General features: G+C 43.0%; 1 protein-coding gene across 1 annotated transcript in view; it reads right to left on the reverse strand.

Annotated features, from left to right (window-relative positions):
* The window catches only part of LOC147029364 (polyunsaturated fatty acid 5-lipoxygenase-like), a 129,340-nt gene that overhangs the window by 40,951 nt on the left and 61,881 nt on the right, over positions 1–26,508 (reverse strand). Inside the window, exons 6-8 of the mRNA XM_085872367.1 lie at positions 25,161–25,267; positions 14,247–14,419; positions 5,471–5,617 (exon numbers count right to left, since the gene is read on the reverse strand). Coding sequence (XP_085728493.1) covers positions 5,471–5,617; positions 14,247–14,419; positions 25,161–25,267 — 427 coding nt within the window. The remainder of the gene's footprint in view (positions 1–5,470; positions 5,618–14,246; positions 14,420–25,160; positions 25,268–26,508) is intronic.

A 26,508-nucleotide genomic window follows, 5' to 3' on the forward strand; every position in this document is an offset into this window, starting at 1 on the left:
ATTTTGTTGTCGATATCATGCCATATATCATATTTTGCTGTTGATATCATGCCATATATCATATTTTGTTGTCGATATCATGCCATATATCGTATTTTGCTGTTGATATCATGCTATATATCGTATTTTATTGTCGACATCATGCTATAAGTCATATTTTGTTGTCGATATCATGCCATATATCACATTTTATTGTCGATATCATGCCATATATCGTATTTTATTGGCGATATCATGCCATATATCGTATTTTATTGTCGATATCCTACCATATATCATATTTTTTTTGTCGATATCATGCCATATATCGTATTTTATTGTCGATATCATGCCATATATCATATTTTGTTGTCGATATCATGCCATATATCGTATTTTGCTGTTGATATCATGCTATATATCGTATTTTATTGTCGACATCATGCTATACGTCATATTTTGTTGTCGATATCATGCCATATATCACATTTTGTCGATATCATGCCATATATCGTATTTTATTGTCGATATCATGCAATATATCATATTTTGTTGTCGATATCATGCCATATATCGTATTTTGCTGTCGATATCATGCCATATATCATATTTTGTTGTCGATATCATGCCATATATCGTATTTTGCTGTCGATATCATGCTATATATCGTATTTTGTTGTCAATATCATGCCACATATCATGTTTTATTGTCGATATCATGCCATTTATCGTATTTTATTGTCGCTATCATGCCATATATCATATTTTGTTGTCGATATCATGCCATATATCATATTTTGCTGTTGATATCATGCCATATATCATATTTTGTTGTCGATATTATGCCATATATCGTATTTTGCTGTTGATATCATGCTATATATCATATTTTATTGTCGATATCACGTCATATATCATGTTTTATTGTCGATGTCATGCGATATATCGTATTTTATTGTCGATGTCATGCCATATATCGTATTTTATTTTCGATATCATGCAATATATCATATTTTATTGTCGATATCACATCATATATCATGTTTTATTGTCGATGTCATGCGATATATCGTATTTTATTGTCGATGTCATGCCATATATCGTATTTTATTGTCGATATCATGCCATATATCGTATTTTATTGTCGATATAATGCCATATATCATATTTTATTGTCAATATCATGCCATATATCGTATTTTATTGTCAATATCATGCCATATATCGTATTTTATTGGCGATATCATGCCATATATCGTATTTTATTGTCAATATCATGCCATATATTGTATTTTATTGTCGATATCATGCCATATATCATATTTTGTTGTCGATATCATGCCATATATCGTATTTTGTGTTGATATCATGCTATATATCGTATTTTATTGTCGACATCATGCTATACGTCATATTTTGTTGTCGATACATGCCATATATCACATTTTATTGTCGATATCATGCCACATATCGTATTTTATTGTCGATATCATGCAATATATCATATTTTATTGTCGATATCACATCATATATCATGTTTTATTGTCGATGTCATGCTATATATCGTATTTTATTGTCGATATCATGCCATATATCATATTTTGTTGTCGATATCATGCCATATATCGTATTTTGCTGTCGATATCATGCTATATATCGTATTTTGTTGTCAATATCATGCCACATATCATGTTTTATTGTCGATATCATGCCATATATCGTATTTTATTGTCGCTATCATGCCATATATCATATTTTGTTGTCGATATCATGCCATATATCATATTTTGCTGTTGATATGCCATATATCATATTTTGTTGTCGATATTATGCCATATATCGTATTTTGCTGTTGATATCATGCTATATATCATATTTTATTGTCGATATCACGTCATATATCATGTTTTATTGTCGATGTCATGCGATATATCGTATTTTATTGTCGATGTCATGCCATATATCGTATTTTATTTTCGATATCATGCAATATATCATATTTTATTGTCGATATCACGTCATATATCATGTTTTATTGTCGATGTCATGCGATATATCGTATTTTATTGTCGATGTCATGCCATATATCGTATTTTATTGTCGATGTCATGCTATATATCGTATTTTATTGTCGATATCATGCCATATATCATATTTTGTTGTCGATATCATGCCATATATCGTATTTTGCTGTCGATATCATGCTATATATCGTATTTTGTTGTCAATATCATGCCATATATCATATTTTATTGTCGATATCATGCAATATATCGTATTTTATTGTCGCTATCATGCCATATATCGTATTTTGTTGTCGATATCATGCCATATATCATATTTTGCTGTTGATATCATGCCATATATCATATTTTGTTGTCAATATCATGCCACATATCATGTTTTATTGTCGATACCATGCCATATATCGTATTTTATTGTCGATGTCATGCTATATATCGTATTTTATTGTCGATATCATGCCATATATCATATTTTGTTGTCGATATCATGCCATATATCGTATTTTGCTGTCGATATCATGCTATATATCGTATTTTGTTGTCAATATCATGCCATATATCATATTTTATTGTCGATATCATGCAATATATCGTATTTTATTGTCGCTATCATGCCATATATCATATTTTGCTGTTGATATCATGCCATATATCATATTTTGTTGTCAATATCATGCCACATATCATGTTTTATTGTCGATACCATGCCATATATCGTATTTTATTGTCGCTATCATGCCATATATCATATTTTGTTGTCAATATCATGCCATATATCATATTTTATTGTCGATATCATGCCATATATCGTATTTTATTGTCGCTATCATGCCATATATCATATTTTGCTGTTGATATCATGCCATATATCATATTTTGTTGTCGATATCATGCCATATATCGTATTTTGCTGTTGATATCATGCTATATATCGTATTTTATTGTCGACATCATGCTATAAGTCATATTTTGTTGTCGATATCATGCCATATATCACATTTTATTGTCGATATCATGCCATATATCGTATTTTATTGGCGATATCATGCCATATATCGTATTTTATTGTCGATATCCTACCATATATCATATTTTGTTGTCGATATCATGCCATATATCGTATTTTGCTGTTGATATCATGCTATATATCGTATTTTATTGTCGACATCATGCTATACGTCATATTTTGTTGTCGATATCATGCCATATATCACATTTTGTCGATATCATGCCATATATCGTATTTTATTGTCGATATCATGCAATATATCATATTTTATTGTCGATATCACATCATGTATCATGTTTTATTGTCGATGTCATGCTATATATCGTATTTTATTGTCGATATCATGCCATATATCATATTTTGTTGTCGATATCATGCCATATATCGTATTTTGCTGTCGATATCATGCTATATATCGTATTTTGTTGTCAATATCATGCCACATATCATGTTTTATTGTCGATATCATGCCATTTATCGTATTTTATTGTCGCTATCATGCCATATATCATATTTTGTTGTCGATATCATGCCATATATCATATTTTGCTGTTGATATCATGCCATATATCATATTTTGTTGTCGATATTATGCCATATATCGTATTTTGCTGTTGATATCATGCTATATATCATATTTTATTGTCGATATCACGTCATATATCATGTTTTATTGTCGATGTCATGCGATATATCGTATTTTATTTTCGATATCATGCAATATATCATATTTTATTGTCGATATCACGTCATATATCATGTTTTATTGTCGATGTCATGCGATATATCGTATTTTATTGTCGATGTCATGCCATATATCGTATTTTATTGTCGATGTCATGCTATATATCGTATTTTATTGTCGATATCATGCCATATATCATATTTTGTTGTCGATATCATGCCATATATCGTATTTTGCTGTCGATATCATGCTATATATCGTATTTTGTTGTCAATATCATGCCATATATCATATTTTATTGTCGATATCATGCCATATATCGTATTTTATTGTCGCTATCATGCCATATATCGTATTTTGTTGTCGATATCATGCCATATATCATATTTTGCTGTTGATATCATGCCATATATCATATTTTGTTGTCGATGTCATGCCATATATCGTATTTTATTGTCGATATCATGCAATATATCATATTTTATTGTCGATATCAAGTCATATATCATGTTTTATTGTCGATGTCATGCGATATACCGTATTTTATTGTCGATGTCATGCCATATATCGTATTTTATTGTCGATATCATGCAATATATCATATTTTATTGTCGATATCACATCATATATCATGTTTTATTGTCGATGTCATGCTATATATCATATTTTATTGTCGATATCATGCCATATATCATATTTTGTTGTCGATATCATGCCATATATCATATTTTGCTATCGATATCATGCTATATATCGTATTTTGTTGTCAATATCATGCCATATATCATGTTTTATTGTCGATATCATGCCATATATCGTATTTTATTGTCGCTATCATGCCATATATCATATTTTGTTGTCGATATCATGCCATATATCATGTTTTATTGTCGATGTCATGCGATATATCGTATTTTATTGTCGATGTCATGCCATATATCGTATTTTATTGTCGATATCATGCTATATATCGTATTTTGTTGTCAATATCATGCCATATACAGTATTTTGTTGTCAATATCATGCTATATATCGTATTTTATTGTCGATATCATGCCATATACAGTATTGTGTTGTCAATATCATGCTATATATCGTATTTTGTTGTCAATATCATGCACTATCGTATTTCGCACCATCTCTCAATGGTGAAGAATCATTTATAGAATTAAAAAAATTCTTGTCTCTGGATCCAGACTTGGATGTTCACCAAAATTGAATTGCTTTGTCCTTGTAACACACCTAACCTGTCCACCAAGTTTAGTCTGGATCCATCCACAACTTTTTGAGATATGCTGTTTACAGACAACGACAGACAGGCAAACAGACGGGTGAAAACGTAACAACAAAAAAACAATGCAAACAGACAGCACTGACACAGTGACATGGGATGCAGACAACGCACCCCCCCTCCCCCAAAAAAACTTTAACACAACACTCGTTCACAACCCACATCAGCTGCACATCCATAAAGCATACAAATTGCTGGATTGACTAAAACTCTCCCCGGTGTTTGCCTGAAACAAAAAAAAAAGAAAAAACACGTATGCTGAAAACGCTCCCCGGCACTCATTGATGAACCTCTGAAAGCTTGACGGAAATAAGTTTGGCCATCTCTGAGAAAATTGTGATACGCTGACAGACAGACAAACATCTTTCTTACAGTGTAAGATTATCATTATTATCAACTAAGTCATGAAGAAACAATTGTTTTCTGCCAATATTGACAAAGCAATGCTCCAGGTGGTTGCCATTGGCACATTGATTAAGTACCTGGATGGCAATGGGGAGAAGTTCTCCTTCAGGTGTTGAGTAGAGCATACAAATCGGGGCTGCATTCTTCATATTCTCTGATGGGATCTTGCAATCCACCTCAATCCCGTGAAGACACTTGAAGTCCAGAATGTAGATGTTTCCTTCCTGGAAATTAGATGTTCAGTTGAATTTTTAGATAAATCATTCTCCCGTTATCCCCACCCTCTCATTTTCTGCTTCTTTGCAATGTGAGAGAATGCAGTTTCCTTAAAAGATTAAGTTATTTGCGATGAAATGCGATCAACTGCTACATACCTACAAATGCCAATGAATTACAGTTGGAAAATTACGACGGCAATGCAAACTTTTACAAATATAATTAACTCTTCCTTCAAAACTTGAGCAAGAAATAAGTTTTAATCTTCTTATCTATGCAATAAAAGTAACTGTGCGTGCGTGCATCTGTGCATGTGTCCATCCATGCATGCATATTCCAGACCCCTCTCCAACTTTAGACTCCTTGACACCCCAAAGCCACCTTAATACCAAGACCGTTTGGAACCTTATGACCCCTTATGACCATCAAGGCCCTTTAAGACCCCCAGGACTCTTAAAAACCCCAACAATGCCCCAAGACCTTTAAAACACACTCAGACCTTTAAGATCCCCTCAGATCCTTAAGATCCTTTTGGAGTCTAAGACCCTGTAGATCATATAGACCCCATTATAACCCTTAAACTCCACAGACCTCTGTCTGAGGGCCTTCTGCTGTAACACTTGAGGGTCACCAGCCACAGTCAAAAGGCCTTCCTTTGGTAAACCGCCTCATGAACCAAGCGAAGAGGGCACAAAATATAATGAATTCATTGATATTCTCCGTCATTTTTTTTTCAGGCTCAACTCAACTCAACTCAACTTCCCCTCAATTTAGTTGGTAGGTCAGGTCAGGTATGGGAAAATGCGCCTGAGCAGCTTGTTGCTGCATCCATTTTCTGCCGGTACTTCAGAAGCCTCCATGTGGCCAACCCCCAGGCAGACGCCTGACCCATCTACATCTCCTTGAGATGACGATCAACCTGTTTCACCAACGAGAGACATGGTCGGCCCCTTGGACCTCCTGAAGTCATGATGCTTCCTCGATGAGAGAATCTGGTGAGCAGGATCAGGTCAGGCTAGGTATGGGAGAATGCGCCGGAGCAGCGCATCACTGAGTCCACTTTCCGCCGGTACTCCAGGGGACTCCATCTGGCCATCCACCAGTCAGATGCGTGGCGCGTCCCCACCTCCTTGAGATGCTGATCAATCTGCTGCAACCATTAGACACGTGATTGGCCCAATGGCCTCCTCCACTCACAAGACTCCCTCGCTGAGAGAATCTGGTGAGCAGGAGCAGCGTCAGGAAAATGAGACACATGTCCATGCAGCCGCAGCTGATGCTCACGGACGATGCAGGTAATGCATCTCATTTGTGTCTCTCTCAGCAATGGCTCGTTCACACAAAGTCCGACCAGCGATAGCCAAGGATTCTCCGAAAAGACCTGGTGGATAAGGAATTAAGTCTCCATCTCAGATCAGTCAAGTCTCACAACCATAGAGCAAGACTGGAAGAACCATGGACTTGAAAACTCAGACTTTCGTCCTCCTGCACAGGTACCGGCAGCACCACACCCCATTATCCAGTGAATCCATGACTCCCCAGGCCCAACCCAGATGTCTGTCGACCCCTGGCTCACAGCCAGCAGAGACATGAATATCACTGCCAAGGTAAGTGAATCTCTCCGTGACCTCAACATCCGCGCCACAAACAGGTACAGACAGGAGAGCAACATTCACGATGTCATTGGAAGCCTGGATCTAAGTTTTGACCCAGGAAACCCAGAACCCAAAATGGTTCCGACTCCTCATTCAACACCTCTAGGGCCCACAAAAGGATATCCAGTCTCTGCAAAGATGACTGCATCATCTGCGAAATCAAGATCAGAGATCTTGACATTCCCAAACGATGCACCGCAGCTTGATCTCTCTGACATCCTACCCAGAATTCAGTCCATAAAAGCGCTGAAAAGTGTGGGGGCCAGTACACACCCCTGATGAACTCCATTAACAACTGGAAATAAGTCAGAGATGATATCACCACATCTCACAGCACTCTCACTGCCAGAGGAGAGTTCAGACATCAGATCGATCAGTTTTGGTGGCACCCCACGAAGACCAAGAATCCTCCAGAGGGCATCCCGATTCACTGAATAGAACACTTTACAGAGATCAACATAGGCTGCAAGCAGCCCCTGCCAAAACTCTCGTCTGCGTTCGGTGAGGACCCAAAGAGCAAGGATACTGTCAATCGTTGACCTCTTTGATGTAAAGCCTGACTGCTCTGGATGCTGGTGCTCAAGCAGATGGTGGCAAACCCTATCAGGAATTATCTGAGCAAAGACCTTCCCTGGCACTGAGAGTAACGTCACCCCTCGGTAGTTGTTGCAGTCTTGGTGATTACCTTTCCATTTCCAGAGAGGGACAACAAGGCCCCTCTTCCAGTCAGGTGGGAGGATGCTTTTATTCCAGGCAGAGCACAGAACTGCATGCAATGACACAAGTACAGCATTTCCACCAGCTTTGAGAAGTTAAGCATGTATGCCACAGATCCCAAGAGCTTTACCCCATTTCAACCGGTTCACCGCAGCCTGTGTTTCCACAAATGAAGGTGGACAACAGTTGATTATAGGGTCAGCAATCGGGATTGTAACACCCCTGACATCTAACTCAACAGCTGATGGATCAACCTGATACAGCCGCTCAAAGTAACCAGCCCAGCGGGCCTTCACTTCAGACTCCTCTATGAAGAGCCTACCACCCTCTGCTCTAACTGCAGTACACGGAGGAATGGGCTTGGATGAACGCAATGCGCGAATTCCCCTGTAAGCAGGACGAGAATCACTTGACCACAGGTGATGCCCTACCCGCTCACAGATTCATCACACATAGGCCTCCTTGTCCACCCATGCAGTTTTACACCGCAGCTGCCTGAACAGCTCAGCTCTGCCAGTCAGCCAGGCCCTGCAACTCTGGTCAATGGTATCCAGTTTCCTGTGAGAGACAAAATTCTTCTTCACTCTCCGGTGAGTTCCAAGACATGCACCGGCAACATCAAGGACGGTGGTCTTGAAGGCACTCCACAACTCTTCATGATACCCCACAGCACCGAGACCCCCCCCCCCCCCCAAATCTCCACTCAGCCTGTTCGCAAACTCCTCAGCTGCCCTCTCACCCTTGAGCTTGCCAACATCCAGCCTCAGTTGGGATGGTACCATTCTCCTGGATTAAAGCTGCAACTTCAGAATTGCTACAAGACTGTGGAGAGTATTGAGGAACTGAGCACTCCATTAGATCCTGAAGTTGTGGATAATCCTCCAGTGACTATCAACAAGGACATGGTCAATCTTCCTTGCTATATCACCAGCATTGGAATACCAAGTCCAGCGATGAGCCTGTGGGCACGAAAACTATGAACCAGCCACCCTACCTCCATGACTTCTTGCAAAGTCAAGGAACTTGGTGCTATTCTGGTTCACAGTTCCAGACCCATGGGGACCAACACATGTCTCATAACCATCCCTATCAGTTCCAGTCGATGCATTGAAATCCCCCAAGACTAGAAGAGTATCTAGTCTGGGGCACTGATCAACCACAGACTTGAGCGTGGCATAGAATGCGTCCTTCACGGTGAGATCACTCGCCTCAGTCGGAGCATAAGCAGAGACCAGGGAAATGACACCCAAGGAGTGACGAATCCTTAGTCTCATTACACGCTCATTGACCGGTGTTTCCTCAATTATTATTGGAGTCAGCTTATTGGACACAGCTACAGCAGCTCCTTGGGAATGGTGTGGAAAAGAAAAAAATAATTATATTCATGTACTCTCAATTATAATTGTTGCTGGTGCTTTATAAATTCAATATTTATGCTATAGTCGAATTGGCTGTCAATTGTGTTTCCCTTTTGTCTGGGTGTTGATGGGGGGAATGTCTTACTGTGCTCCAAGGTGGCCTGGTCGATGGCACTGCAACTTTTGCCATGATTATGTCATTCTCGTTCACCCAGTGGACACGTATTGCAGTTCGAGTTATTTCGCCTAATGCTCATCAGACCCATGCACTCACTGCCTTTTATATACACAATTCCTGATATTCATTTCTTTGTAAGACCTCTAACCTAATGTCTTATCCTCTATCACCAAGGCCAGCTGAAGGTCATTAATCCTGAGTAACAGGATTTACACCAGGTCGGTTAATGGAACAAATCAGCTCCTTGGGAATGGTAAACATCAGAGCGACCAGACCAATTGTAGGTGTAACCACCCGCCATGATTTTGCCGCAATCCGGTGTCCGAATCTCAGAGAGTGCTGCAATACCGATGTCCAAATGCTTGAGCTCAGATGATAACAGAGACAGGTCATCATCCTCTCCTAAGGAGGGATAGGACATTCCAGGCACCCACCCGAAGGGACTGCATCAGGTTAACCCAAGGAGACGGCCGTCTGGTGGACGACAACTCAGCACCACCCCGACACTCCCCTGCAATCTGACCTGGCAATGTTACTCCGTGGTTTCCCTCCTATCATCAAAGATCGGGGGTCCCAAAGGCTTTGCCCCAATCCTGTAACCCAGTGAGAGCTGCCCTACGAAGGGACACTTATCCAATCAAGATATTCTAGTTTTGTATTTTTAATTTTTTTTCTGAAATTTGTGTAATTTGTTTTAATTTGCAAGTTGTGGGTTATGATGTGTAAATAAAGGTGGAAAAAGTCTGGTTTAATGTAATTTAATTCCAGGGTGTAAGGCAACAAAAAGTGAAATTTTTGAAAAGGGGTGTAGACTTTCTATAGGCACTGTACACATATAATCATAAACGATAGCTATTCTTATAATCAGACCACCATTGTCGATAAGGTAAACATGTACAAGGTGTCACAGTCCACATCACTTTGTGATGAATTCCCTGAAAGTAACCAATAAACACTCCAAAAAAAAATTGCTCCATTGAGGTGAGACATCTCCGAACCTGTAAGAGATGGGTACAGGATAAATAACATTCACAGATCAATGAGCCAGTTGGATTGTGGAAAATCAGGCTGTCCATTTCAGCGATAATCAAAGAAAAAAAATCCAATTTTGAACGTTTTTTTTGTATACCTTGTCAAGGCTCGTATGAGAGCTAACACAACGCATGAGACAAGAGGGGCAGGAGTGAGAAGGACAAAACAGTGGGGAACAGAGACATTAGGAGATCTGTAGAAGGGAGAGGGATGGGATGGGGAACACGGGGTACACAAGATGGACATTACAGGGACTTTCAGGAAGGAAAGCAGGAAATTTGAAGGAGGTGGGTTTGGGGTGGATTAACGGGGGTAGAAAAGGAGCGAGGTTTTGTGTTGGGAAAGAGAAGAGGTGGTGGTGAACAGCTGTTTTGAAGGCCTGGAGGGAAGAATGAGATTGAAGAGAGGATGGGAGTTCATTCCAAAGGCGGGAAAAAAGAGGAATGAAGGAGTGAAGGTGAGCAGTAATTCGTGATTTTGGTCGTTTTACCAGAAGTGGGTTGTTGGTGGACCTTGAGCGCCCAGCGAAAATATGGGGGGGGGGGGAGCAAATTACAGACAAAGTAGGTGGGGTGAGACAGGAGAGGAAACGGTAAAAAACAGAAAGCCCATCAACCTGGGTTTGGATAGAGAGAGAGAGGGGGAGAGAGAGGGAGAGAGGTGGAGAGAGGTGGAGAGAGATGGAGAGAGATGGAGAGAGATGGAGAGAGATGGAGAGAGATGGAGAGAGATGGAGAGAGATGGAGAGAGATGGAGAGAGATGGAGAGAGATGGAGAGAGATGGAGAGAGATGGAGAGAGATGGAGAGAGATGGAGAGAGATGGAGAGAGATGGAGAGAGATGGAGAGAGAGAGAGAGAGAGAGAGAGAGAGAGAGAGAGAGAGAGAGAGAGAGAGAGAGAGAGGGAGAGAGGGAGAGAGGGAGAGAGGGAGAGAGGGAGAGAGGGAGAGAGGGAGAGAGGGAGAGAGGGAGAGAGGGAGAGAGGGAGAGAGGGAGAGAGGGAGAGAGGGAGAGAGGGAGAGAGGGAGAGAGGGAGACAGGGAGAGAGAGAGAGGGAGAGAGAGAGAGAGAGAGAGAGAGAGAGAGAGAGAGAGAGAGAGAGAGAGAGACAGGGAGAGAGAGAGAGAGAGAGAGAGAGAGAGAGACCCAAAGGCTCAGCCTCATCGCGAGAGATACCAATGATCTTAAATGCCTTGGTTTTCACAGCAGGAAGCCGAGAAAGGTGAGAGGCAGGAGCACCAGCCCGAAGGGGAGAGCAGTACTCCATCAGGCTGTGGGAAAAAGCTTTGTATGTGGTCAGGAGCTCAGGTAGGCCGAGGAAGGACTTTGCATGACGGAGGATTCCCAGTCAGCGACTGGCTTTGAATGCCAGGATGGAAATGTGGTTTTCCCAGGAAAGATCATGGCAGATAGTGAGACCCTGAAGTTTGAAAGAAAGGACTTCTTCCAGAGGATTGTTGAGAAAGTGGATGGGGGGGGGGTGGTTGCCAAACGGTCCTTTCGGAGAGACATAGTGAGAGTGTGAGATTTGTTAGGATTGAAAGACATGTTCCACGTGTTGGACCAGTTTGTGATTTTACCCAGATCTGCAGTGAGCGAATCAGCTGCTGCATGCCGGTCTGAGGGATGACAGATGGTGCGGTAGAGGGTGGAGTCATCAGCAAAGAGATAAAGAGGATTTTCCAGGGAGTCGGAGAGATCATTGATGAAAACCAGAAAAACAACAGGGCCCAGAACACTACCTTGAGGAACTCCAGCCTGAACAGGAAGAGGGGATGAAAGAACTCCATTTATGGACACACATTGACTGTGACAGGAGAGGAAGTCAGCGAGCCATGAGTGGAGATGGTCAGGATACCATAGGAAGAGACTTGGTGAGCAGGGTTGGGTGCCAGACCATGTCAAAAGCATGCAATATGTCCAGGGATATCGCTCTGATTTCATGTCCAGCATTGAGGACCTTCATCCATTGTTGGGAGAGCAGAAGCAGCATATCCAGGGTAGAGTGACCTGGTCTGAAACGAAATTGATGATCAGAAATCAAGCCATTGGAGAAGAGGAAGGATTTAATGTCTGAAGTGATGATAGATTCCATAACATTTCTGTCGATTGGGAGAAGGCTGATTGATCTATTGCTGCAGGAATCTTTTTTTGCACCTTTTTATGCAGGGCAGTGATGTTTGATGATTTCCAAGCAGATGGTAGGTGACCTTGAGCAAATGAGAGGGTGACTAGAACAGAGAGAGGGTGAGCAAGCACAGAGTAGCAGGTTTTTACGCCACATGGGCTGATGCCCTCTGGACTGGTAAAAATCTGAGTCGAGGTTTGACAGCAAGCTCTCCACCTTATCTGGAGAACAGGACACAGATTTCAGGGACAGTTGGGTGTCGACTGGGTACGGTGGGTACAGAAAGCAATGTGTTTTGGACACAAGATTTAGATGCATACACCAAACTTAGGCATTCAGTCTTTTCACGTGCGGTATCAGCAGAGCGGCCATTTGAGGCAAGGGAGCGGAAGGAGAGGGAACATACACCAGTAACAGATTTGATTTGACACCACCAGGATTTGGAGGAGGGAGAAAGGTTTGAAAGTTCAGTCTTGAGATGAGAAAGATGTTGTTTTCTGGCTTTCCTAATGGGGGACACACACTTGTTCCGAACTTCATGGAATGAACTGAGATTACCTCAGTTGGGTTTGCTTTCCATGAGACAAAGGCGAGTTGTTTCAGGACAACTGCTTCACCATAAGCTTCAGTGAACCAAGGGCGGGAGGAAGACGTGAGAGGTGAGAGGATAAATCTGTACATGAGGGAGAGCAAGTTTCTTTGAAAAAATTCCCAGGATGAGTTGATGTTGGAGAAAGTCGCAATGGGAGACCAGTCTAGAAGTTTGATGGCTGCTTGGAGGCCCTGCCAGTCGGCTTGAGTGAAATGCCAGACTTGACGGCGCTGTGGTGGTTCTCTGATAACAGTCAGAGAGATGTCCACTTTGACAAGCACGTGGTCAGAAGAACCAATTGGAGCAAAGGAAGAGCAGCAGATATTTTCAGGGAAATGTGTTAAAATCAGATCCAGAAGAGATGGAGCACCATTGGTTGAGATGCATACAGTAAAGGTGGGACGGATTTGGAAGGGAGGGGTTTAGGATTTGGTGATGGGGGAGGGTTGAGGGTTTGGGTTGTGTGGGGAGAGGCGTGGGTAAAGGTTTAAAGGCTTGACTTGGGGAGCAGATTGATGCCCTACGATTGAGAGAGGGAAGGTGAGGACTTGGGGTTGGCCGGGGGGGGGGGGAGGGAGGAGAGCAAAGATGGGACAGAGTTTGGATGGGGAGGTTGAGGCTTTGAGTGGGGAGGACTTTCGGTGGGAGTGGGGGAGGGGCAGTTGAGGAGTTGTCAGAGTTGTATGTGTAAGTTTTTACTCACAGTAAAAGTGTCGGTTGCCACAGGTGTGTGTGTGTGTGTGTGTGTGTGTGTGTGTGTGTGTGTGTGTGTGTGTGTGTGTGTGTGTGTGTGTGTGTGTGTGTGTGTGTGTGAGGCATTGTGGGAGGTGACGCAATCACCCTCCAGGTAATGTGCTTCTATGCTATAATATAAAAAACGTTTGACTGAAGCCACTTCTGCACGGTATCAGTTCGTGCTTTCCTCATATTTTCTTCCTGCTATCCCTGTCGTGTGATGATGATTATTGACACCTCACCTGCATCTCCTGCTCCAGTGTAAGCGAGCGTTTCAGGCTCGGTGCCACCATGGTATCATTGACCGGCATTTTGGCAAGAGGAGCCTTGCAGCATTGCAGGGCAAATGGATTTGGACCGTTTCGGTACTGGTATCCCAGGAAAGAATCCTCTTTCCACCGCTTCATCAGAGCGCCTGCAACATTATTAATGTCACAAAATCCATCTTGAAAAATGTATTTACATCCTTTTTAATTAAAGCATTTCCAAGCATGTTTCAAGGCTTTAAATTCTAAAGGTGTCCATGGAGATTTAGTTTAAATAACATGAAAGATCAACATTTTTCATCGGTTCAAGTATAAATAGAAATTTTTAGAGCATGATATGGAATCTGAACATAAAGATTTGGCGGTGTAATCCCATCGAGCAGGTTGGTTTACTCATGCGGTGATATCATGTCGGACATGTTTACCGGTGGATTAATTATACAAGTTCATGTCCTCATTGGTGTGTGTGTGTGTGTGTGTGTGTGTGTGTGTGTGTGTGTGTGTGTGTGTGTGTGTGTGTGTGTGTGTGTGTGTGTGAGAGGGGGGTCATTAAGCATAACACATTGTCTTTGCTAACCCTCTCTCCTCCCCGAACCTCTCTCTCTCTTTTTCTCCCCCCCCTCCTTCTCTCTCTCTGTCTCCTCCTAATAAAGTGCAGCACTCTCCTTCCACACCACTTGCTCTTTCTTTCTCCCCAACCCATCTCTCTCCTGCTTCCCCGCCCCCCCCCCCCCGGGAATGTACAGCGACGTGTCATGAGGCGTTGCTCTCTGCCCCCTCTTCCCAGTTCTTTGCTTGCTTACCCCTTCTCCTCACTCCCCTCCCCTCTATTACTCTCCCCACCTTACATCCCTCCTCTGTGCCCTTCCTCCTCTCTCTCCCCTCTTTCCTCTCCTTTCCCTACTCCCACCATTCTGTCTGTGTCTGTGTCTGTGTGTGTGTGTCTGTCTGTCTGTCTGTCTCTCTCTCCTCCTCTCACCTCTTTCTCTCCCCCCCCCCCTTCCACTCATCACATCCCTCGTCCCCAGATTTGTGTTCTGCAGTGTTCAAGTATATAATTCAATTGAAATAAAATAAAAATTTTAAAGGTTGTAGAAAAAATAATTTTTGAAGTTTACCGCAGTTGATGCAGCATCTTCAATGCCACCTTATTTAACACGTTCCATTAATTAGTTGTGCATGTTGTTTGTGTCCTTTATGATGTCCTTAAAACTAAGTTTCTTGTTTGGAATTATTCTCAATTTTGTTTGACTGTCAGACAGGCAGAAAGAGTAAAAAAAAAAAAACACAAAAATTATCTTCCTCTCTGTGCATGCACAAATAGGACAAATTTAGAGCCAAAGTACTGCTAAACCACAGGTTTGTTTTTCGATTGTAAGACCACCTGCATTTTCCTACTTTGATGTAAAAGGAAACTAAATGTTTGTGTTGAAAGCAAATACACCTTTATGGAAAATAAAATCTTGTAATAACCAAATTTATACACAACTAGCTAGGTACCCGTGCTATGCACAGGAGAGGCTTGACAGCCACTAGACAGCCGGTTCATGAAGGACTGAGGCAAGAAATGGCGAAACTACAAATGCCGAATCCACAAAGGTCACGAGTGGAGCCCCTCACATAATTTCCTCCTTCTGCTTTAACCAAACCTCTCTACATTTTCATTCAAACAGCATCATTCCAATCACAAAGTAATATTATACCATTAATTTAACAAAATCCAATATTACAAACACTCATGAAGTAAACCAAGAAGTATTTCAATGATGTCATGGCACATCTGCAAATGTTGAATCCGTGAATATCACGAGTGGAACCCCTCACATTCTGCTTTAAACTCAATCACTCTGTATTTTAATGCCAAATAACATCAATCCAATGACAAATTAATACTATCCCATTAATTTAACAAAATACAACATTACAAACACTCATGACGTAAATGAAGAGAAACGCTATGCTGACATTTTATCCAGATAGGGAGCAGTTTCATACAGATCAAAACCCAAAATCATAATTGCATTTAGGTATTGATAAAAAAAAACTCTCACCCACCTTAGGACATCCGCTGCGACTCTAAAACGTTCCACAGAAGGTTTGGCAGGGTGAGCCAAAAAACTGAGGGAGTAGTTCAGGGTCGGATGGACAGACAGACAGACAGACAGACAGATGGACAGACACTCCCGCTTTATAATGTAGATATAAATTAATATCACGTATGCCCACCCTTTTCCTCCAAAACCAATGAAATTCGTCTCGTACCACTTTCAAATAATTTTCTTATCAACCCTTGTGGAATGGTGTTCCACGCTTCTTCCAAGACCTTCCAAAGATCATGTCATTGGCTAGGATTGTTTTATTACTTTTTCTTTGTTCAAATAATCCCTTACAGCTTAAATGATATTGAGATCTGGGCTTCAAGGGGGCAATTCCATGGATCGAGGGATTCCAGTTTTCTCTTTATTTTGCAGATAAGTTTTAATTTTTCCTGGTGATTGTTTTGGATCATTATCTTGCTGTAAAATGAAGCTTGGAATAATAAGTCTTACATAAATGGAGATAGCATGGGAGAAAAAAAATTGTTTGTACTTTGCTGCAGTCAATGTACCATCATTTTTCATCAATTTTCAAACACCACTTACAGATATGCACCCCAGACATGAACTGAACATCCTCCATGCTTAGTTGTTAACTTCAAGCAATGCTCTATGAGTATCAGTTTTTCGTCATCTCACATACTGTATTCGATGAGATGCAAACAACTGTAACTTTGACTCATCTGTCCAAAGCACCTTTGACCGTTGTTCCATGTTCCAATTTCTGGTTTTGTGCATATTTTAGTGTTTTAGTCTTCTTCCTCTTTCTTAACAGAGGTTTTCTTATTGCAACCCATCCTTTAAGTCCTAATTTCAAAAGAGAACTTCGTACTTTTGATGAAAGGACAACACCTGAGCCTTCTCTCCCTTGTGTTATCAATTCAATGCTCATCTTCTTTCTATTCCATCAGGATATTATCTTCAAGTGTTCCTTATCCTAATTCGAAGAGAGCGTTTTGGGTCGACCAGTCCTATGTTTGTCAATTACAGATGATGTTTCTCTTCCTTGTTGATTGCAAATTTAAGGTGTGGTGTTCAAAGCACAGTGACATGAACTATTTCACAAAATGTTTTTCCTTCTTTATGCAGAAACACAATTATATGGTGATATTCCACTGAAATTTTAACCATTTTGTTTTTAGCGAAAAGATGATTCTGATAGATCTGTATTCTGCAGAACACCTGATGTTAATGATGCGGAACACCTGACAATGAGTCACCAATTAGATTTGATTGATAAATATGATGGATTAGTTATTACAACACTTCACATTCGTTGCTCATGTTTCATTAACTTTGAGTTGTTTGTTCACAAGTTTTTGAAGATTCTGATCAATGCGAATGGAAGATTGTTAATTGACAAGCTTGATTTCTTCTCACCCAAACTAAGCTCTATTAATAACAGTCAACGTTGTTATAATAGTTACAAAGACTCGAGTGAAGGCTTCAACTAAATTGTTGATGATCATAATATCCATACATTGTAATTCCTGAATGTTTCCGAGATTTTTCCATTGCAAACAATATAATGTATGTATATATATATATATATATATATATATATATATATATATATATATATATATATATATATATCTATATATATATATATATATATTGTGACGTCCACGGGACTTGAACAGTCCCGCCAACGTAGAATGAGCCGAAACGATGGAGGCGATTTATTTGTTTATAACCCAAACATGGCGGTTCTAATCGCTCTACCGCAAACGGGACGAGGAAGGTGGCACGAGTCACTTTTCACTGAGTTGATGATGTTTATTACTTTTTTATTTTTACTAGAAATAACAAGACTCGGCAAGAAGAGGGATCCGGGGCGATTCGACGGGATGGTGTGGGATCGGGCGTGGGGAAAAACACAGACAATTCCAATGAATATACAGTTCTCAATCCCTCTAAGGCGCCAAGCAGACACACACACACACACGCGCACACACACACACACACACACACACACACACACACACACACACACACACACACACACACACACACACACACACACACACACACACACAAAACGTAGCTATTTCTGGTGGTCAGGCTGGACCGTGGTGTGGACGCAACTGTCCCTGGATCGGCGCCGGACAAGCCGGCCTTGCTCTCCTCAGGGGGGCAGGAGAAACCGCGGTGCTGTCGACCTCCTGGTCCTGGCCCAAGTCCGCCCACAGCCGCCAGGGAACCAGCTCCCGCGCCAAGCCGCGAGCAGGAGAGGGAGACAGGTCCGCCCGCCGCCCGACCCCGTACTCCGAGTCAGCAGAACCCCAGAGCCAACCAAAGCGAGGCACGAGGCTCGGCAAGGCTCCCAGGCACGATCAAGAGCACGATCGACTCAGCACAGCAGCCAGGACGCTCTCTGCCGCCACAGATTCCACACCAAAAAAACACGATCGTTTGGTTGTAATCTTCTTCTTCTTCCTTTTTAACCCCGAACAGAACCTTTTTATCCTTCGTCCTCGTCACTCCCAATCGAGCCGTTTATTGGCCCACCGCCATCGCCTTCCGCCAATCGTGATCACGGGGCGGAGCCATCCTCTGCACTGTCCTGTGACGTCACGGCCAGTCTCCAGAGAATACCAAAAGGGGTTTACGCAGACACACTTACCCTATCCCGTGTCCCTATCTAATTACGTGACATTTATCATTTCCCCCTTGAAGAAATGAACATTTACTAGACAACTTATCACCACTGAATTACTACTTATTACATCGAGATCCTGGTAAACTCGAACAGCATGGCATACCTAATTAAACATCCTAATTACCCTTTGAATGCATACCCCCCCCCTCAAACGTAACACTGCCCCCTCCTCTGGTACCGCAGCTCCTGCAAGGTATATCACAGGCGCTACCGTACCAGCCTTAACACTTACTGACTCACACCTAATTACCATAACGAAATAAAGTAGGAGGGGCAATGGGCAGCGAGTCGCAGCTAACTTACCTATCCTGCTTAATGTACTACCCCCTTATGGCCTTATCCTCGCCTAAACAATCATTCGTTTTTTTTTGTTTTTTTTTTATTTTATTTCATGAGAGCACTGAGCGAAGTTGCACTCCATCCTCCGGATCATCGCTCCTGCCCAGCACTCTTCCAGTGTCTGGGGAGGGGAAACAAAAGGTTCCACAAAAACACAACACTTATACTTTACATTCCTACTCTAAGCCTTAACGACACTATTCACAGGATATTTACACTTGACCGCCTCCCCCAGTGGATGCTAATAAACCCAGCGTTACCTGGGGAGCCAATTTTCAAATTTGCTTGCCCCAAAATTATGCGGACATCATGCCCTTGCTGCACCTGTCAAGTTGTGCGGGATCGAGTGGGACTCACACATCTTCACAACACTCACACCATGGTCATCATCACATTTCTAGGTCATGGTCCTCATTTTAATCATGCAGGCTGAATCCCGTCATGGCCGTGGGGTGGGTTACCACAAGATGATGGGGGCATCTCAGGTGCAACTATGCCCACAGGTAAGCTTTAGTCCAACCCGGACGTTTCTCCGCCCCGCTCCCTTTGATTCCCTCCCCCCTGGTAGCCATCAGCTCTAATCCCGTACAACACTCTGGAAGGGGTCTCACTGGCTCCTCTGGCCTTCCTGGGTCGCCAAGGTCCTACCCGCCTTGGTCGCCCAACCAGACCCTCTCCCAGTTGTCTCCAGACACTGTCACCATTAGCCATCAGGTGGTGAATCTCCTTGAAGGGGGTCGCAATTCACGCTCACCGTGAGCTTCAGCAATCCCTGTGGACAAGCACCTCATCCCCACCCACAAAACCCACATGACTCCCCCACCCCATCGGCCTTACATGTGACACCTGCATTTCTAATACTTCGCCGACCATGACCTTCCCTGTTACCACACCATGTCCAATAAAAAAATCAATGTGTGCACCATACATTTCACTTCTTAACTTAAAACAACTCACACAGCACTTCTCACCTGATCCACGCACCAGCCATTGGACAGCCACTCGTGCCCGCTTTGTTTCCAATTACCCACTGTCCCGATTGTCACTCTAAAACCCAGCAGAACTTACAAACCCATGCCAATTTTCCCACAATTCATTTTTTTTTTCACCAAAGGAGGAACTTCGCCACTATCTCAGCAGCCGAGCATGGCCCTATATGCTCAGCCCAATCTAGTCTCCCCGACCCCCGACAGTGATTTCCGGACCCGACCTATGAAAGGGCATCTCGGATAGACCTGGCGGTTCAGCAGGAGGATTCACCCTCTCCGAGTCTAAAAGTCTATTGGAGGGTCCCTCCATCGCCGGGTACCGGCAATATCGTTGCATGTGTCCTCTTCGCCCGCACCGGAAACAACTCCCCATAAAAGGCCCCCGCAAGTATCGATGAAATGTCTCTTCCGGTTCCGGACCCCCTCGGCCATAATCGAATTGCTCTATTGGCTGGGCTGGACCCCGCCGCTTTGGCGCACTAACTACCGGATTACCCTTTATCAAACTTGACAGTTTCTGGCAAATTTCCTGAAACATTTGGGTAATGCCAATTTCTCCCAGCCCCCCTCCCTGATCCTGGATCTCCGCCTGTCGGACCGTCACCGATGGCCTCTCGGGCATCCGACCCGGCCGCCTCCACGAGGCCAGCCTGGCTGCGCACTCAGCCGCTCGGTGAACGGTGGGTGGATCCTGTAACTCCACTAGCGCTCGGACCTCAGGGTCTGGAAGAGCAGCTAAAAATTTCTCTAGTGCCAGTCTGTCCCACGCCTCCACTGTAAGGTCCCGATACGCGATCCTGACTGATTGGTAAATGTCCTGTGCCAGCTCCTGCACTGTCTCACCCGGCTTTAATCTGCGGTGCTGGAGCTGGGCCCGCACCAGATCACAGTTTGCCGCGAACTCAAACCGACGGCTCAACGCCTCGCAAATGTGGGAACTGGTCAACATCCCCTCCGCGATCACGTTTAACACATCTGCGGCTGGTCCCCGCAACGTTGCCACCAAATTCCCTGTACGTTCCTGCTCATTCCACCCGTTTAGTCGGGAAATGCACTCAAATTGCGTCAGAAAAGCTTCAACGCTCCCTGACCCGTCGAAATTTACCAGGGGGATCAATTTTACGGTGGCCCGCTTCTCAGTTTCTCCCTTGTCCGAATCCAGCCCAGGGATCAAACACCCTTGTGGCTGCGTATCCAATTTCGGAGCCCACTGTGGCCAAAGATGTTTTGTGGTGAGGGTCTCATGGGTCAATTTTGCCTCCTGTTCCAAACGTTGAATGGACCGATTCACCTCTTCCCGCAGGATCTTCTGGGCCCGCACAACCTCCTCCAAGGCTCCGTCGCGAGTTTGTAGCTGCTCCTCAACCAACCCGGACACTCTACTTACAAAAGACGGCTCTACCAGGCCTTTATCCAAGACTTCATCTTGGCTCATAATTTTATCTTGTTCGTCCAAACGAGCCTCCAATCCTTTTACCTCCTCCGCCAAATTCATCCCTTGCTTCCTCAGCTCTCCCCACTCTTCAACTTGCAGCTGCATACGAGCATCCACACAGGCACGATGACGTTCCAGGCTTTCATCCACTTAATCAACCCGAATGTTCGTTGCATCAATTTTATCTACCAATTTTTTCCGTATATTTTCCCCCTCCAATGTAATTTCTACCTTTGTTTCCTCCAATCTATCCTCGAATTTACTTTGTATTTCTCCCAATTTAACATCCACACACTCCTGCATCTCAGTTTTCATTTTCTCCATCTTTTCCCCCAATTCATCCCTCATTAAATCAATCCGTGCACCCAACTGTACCCCCATTACCCCCAATTGATCTGTCATTTCTGCCCTCTGTGTCACGAATTGATTTTCCATTTGTGCCGTCATTTCTGCCCTCTGTGCCGTCATTTCTGCCATCTGTGTCACAAATTGATTTTCCATTTGTGCTGTCATTTCTGCCCTCTGTGTCACGAATTGATTTGCCATTTGTGCTGTCATTTCTGCCCTCTGTGTCACGAATTGATTTGCCATTTGTACCGTCATGTCCCCTATTAAACGTTCCAACAGTGTCTGGATCGTCATCGCACCGGTTTCCAGCACTGCCGGACCCGTTACGGGCAATGAAGCACGGTCCACGCTCGGAATGGGGGAGGTTCCAACCCTACCCCCGTCTCTCCCCTCTTCCCCCGACTCGCTGCCAGACACGTGGCCTTCCTCCTCAAACATCTGCACATCCGCCATGGTGCAGAAGTCCCGTTTGCCGCCAATTAATTTAAATTTGAAAAATCCACCAAAATTTTCCCGCGCTCGCGCGCTTTTCTGTAGTAATTTTATATTCCAATTCGTGGCGAGATTTTAATCTTGGTATATTCTCCCGATACCAAATATAATTTAGAGGGGTTCGAACATCCAACACCCTGACACCAATGTGACGTCCACGGGACTTGAACAGTCCCGCCAACGTAGAATGAGCCGAAACGATGGAGGCGATTTATTTGTTTATAACCCAAACATGGCGGTTCTAATCGCTCTACCGCAAACGGGACGAGGAAGGTGGCACGAGTCACTTTTCACTGAGTTGATGATGTTTATTCCTTTTTTATTTTTACTAGAAATAACAAGACTCGGCAAGAAGAGGGATCCGGGGCGATTCGACGGGATGGTGTGGGATCGGGCGTGGGGAAAAACACAGACAATTCCAATGAATATACAGTTCTCAATCCCTCTAAGGCGCCAAGCAGACACACACACACACACACACACACACACACACACACACACACACACACACACACACACACACACACACACACACACACAAAACGTAGCTATTTCTGGTGGTCAGGCTGGACCGTGGTGTGGACGCAACTGTCCCTGGATCGGCGCCGGACAAGCCGGCCTTGCTCTCCTCAGGGGGGCAGGAGAAACCGCGGTGCTGTCGACCTCCTGGTCCTGGCCCAAGTCCGCCCACAGCCGCCAGGGAACCAGCTCCCGCGCCAAGCCGCGAGCAGGAGAGGGAGGCAGGTCCGCCTGCCGCCCGACCCCGTACTCCGAGTCAGCAGAACCCCAGAGCCAACCAAAGCGAGGCACGAGGCTCGGCAAGGCTCCCAGGTACGATCAAGAGCACGATCGAATCAGCACAGCAGCCAGGACGCTCTCTGCCGCCACAGGTTCCACACCAAAAAAACACGATCGTTTGGTTGTAATCTTCTTCTTCTTCCTTTTCGACCCCGAACAGAACCTTTTTATCCTTCGTCCTCGTCACTCCCAATCGAGCCGTTTATTGGCCCACCGCCATCGCCTTCCGCCAATCGTGATCACGGGGCGGAGCCATCCTCTGCACTGTCCTGTGACGTCACGGCCAGTCTCCAGAGAATACCAAAAGGGGTTTACGCAGACACACTTACCCTATCCCGTGTCCCTATCTAATTACGTGACATTTATCATTTCCCCCTTGAAGAAATGAACATTTACTAGACAACTTATCACCACTGAATTACTACTTATTACATCGAGATCCTGGTAAACTCGAACAGCATGGCATACCTAATTAAACACCCTAATTACCCTTTGAATGCATACCCCCCCTCAAACGTAACAATATTTTAGGGTGCTTCATAATGGGGGGTAAAAAATAAAAGCATGAATATTCATGCTCCCTGGGTGCGCCTTTGTTCTATTTGACAGTGGAAACATACACACCAAATATGAAGCAGATTGGGGGACGTTTAGGGGTTCCTCAAGTTGGCACAATATTGTTGAAATTTGCCAAACTGTAACTGGATGGAAAGCCTTTCAACTATGCCATGCCACTGGAACAATATGTCAGCCAATGTTCCCTAAAAATCTTCGATTTGCTGCTAATGGATGGGCAAGAGAAGGCATACAACTTCCTGGTCAAGCAACCACTATTGTGGCCAGAAGATCCAGTCTATGTGAAGTTTAAAGAGGCTGTTCAAAGACTCAGTGGTGAATGACACTGCTGAGCATGGCATAGCACTCATGACAGCATATAATGGCAGTTTGACCCATGATGAGGAGCAGGTTCAATACCTGCTTCAGGTTGTGGCTACCCACCGATAGGCCATTCCAAAGCCTACTAAGGCCACTTTAACAATATAAGTGACATTTGAATTAACTGAACATTGAACTATTGACATGATATATTTCTGTAAAGACATTGTCACTGTATTTTGATTATTTCATGTTTAAAATATCAAGCTTTTTTTTAGAATAGTATATTACATTGTGCAAATTATGTGTATTTTGTAAATATGAACCAAAATTGTGCCAAGTTGAGGAACCCCTAAATATCATGGAATTTTGTTCATTTTTGACCTATAAGTTCTTATGGGGGTATTGGAACAAAGGCAAAATCAGGAAGCAGCAAAAATCAAACTTTCATTTTTTGGAACACCCTAATATATATATATATATATATATATATATATATATATATATATATATATATATATATATATATATATATATATATATATACACACATAAATTTGTCCAACCTCATTATCACCATCAGTTTCTTTAAAAAACAATAATGATGGGTTAATTTTTCCACAGACTATTAGGAGCTCTCCCGTGTCCCATTTCACCCGAGTTGGGGACCATCGGTACAATGTAGTACCCATAATGTCTATCCTGCCATGAATGCCCTTTTGGATTGAGATACTTATCATCTTATCGACCAAAAGTTAAGAGGTTTGAATAACTTATAATCCAAAAAGATGTTCATTCCACAAATACATCAGTGCACCGATTGACTGGTTGTGGTGATCAAGTTTGCACACTTGCCAGAGATGTCTGTGACATGCTGTTGGTACAACTTGTTAATCTCTGAAAAATCCTTCCAGGACTTGCTCTTGTCATTTAGCAACTGAGAAACTCGCATATTCTTCAACCTGTAAAGTGAAGAAGAAAAAAAATGTCATATTAGCTGCTGTTCAGAACTGCTGTGACCTTTGTGTAAAAATAGACAGCTTGGTTGGCCAAATGGAAAAGGAACAGGGTCTTTATTGCAAACCCAAGTGATACCAGATATACATTATTTTCATGTGCATACACTTTATTTTAAATTTCATCCTCCTCTGAGCAAATCTAAGTTAATTTCTCATCCTTTGCGGGAGAAACCCCCACGTCCTGAGAACTCTTAGGAGGCTTTGATACTTTCAGCTTTCTAAGAACAAACACGAACACAAACACGAACATGCACACATGACACACGCACGCACACACACACACACACACACACACATACACACACACACACACACACACACACACACACACACACACACACACACACACACACACACACACACACACCGAAGGATACTGCTCCAGATTTGTCTCGTTAAAATGTTGTCGACGTGACTGGTAATCATCCCACTGGTCGTTTTAGTGCCTTCCCATGCATTTACTTTGTGCTTCTGTGTTAATTTAATGTCTGAGTCCTGACTGTGTAACCATGTGTAAAATAGAGGCCTCACTCGTCAACCCTTTAAACTTCTCGCCTTCCTCCTTTGCTCTTCTGGAGTCACTGTTTCCTTGTCTCTTTTACCAACCTCCTCACATTCAAGGTGAAAAAATAAAAACACAAAATTACTAAAAGCCAAAAAAAAAATACTTCTCCCCTCTCCACCTTCTTCCATCCAGCTGGACAAGGTTGATTAAGAACATTCCGTTCTCTCAGCTCTTCCCTCACTTCTTATCCTTTACCTCCCATTTCTTCCCTTTTCTTCGTCACGAAACTGCATTGCTTGTCCTACTCCGATTACATTATTATGCTGATGATTCTCTCTCAGCAATGAATGGAGATTATGAATGTCAAGCAAGATGTCAGGGCTGTGTCTCTGGACACACCTTCGGCATGGAACAATGGCTGGTATTCTCCACACCTGTTCTCTCCTCCACCCCCCCCCCCCCCCCGCGGAAGAGAAGGCCACCACCTTTATTGGCTAACTGACTTCCAACACACATCATCATGTAGCTCCGAACAGAATTGTGCCCCAAGACAGTCTTGGGCGAAGTCATGTTCCATTTATACATGAACTATCAAAAGTACCCATCGCTTTGCTGAGATATTTAATTAAAATATAACATGTTGTACTTCACAAACATTCTGCTCTATTCACTAGAATTT

The sequence above is a fragment of the Eptatretus burgeri genome, chromosome 3, assembly GCF_056783735.1.
Source record: "Eptatretus burgeri isolate ZD-2024b chromosome 3, Ebu_testis_v1, whole genome shotgun sequence".
Lineage (NCBI taxonomy): Eukaryota > Metazoa > Chordata > Myxini > Myxiniformes > Myxinidae > Eptatretus > Eptatretus burgeri.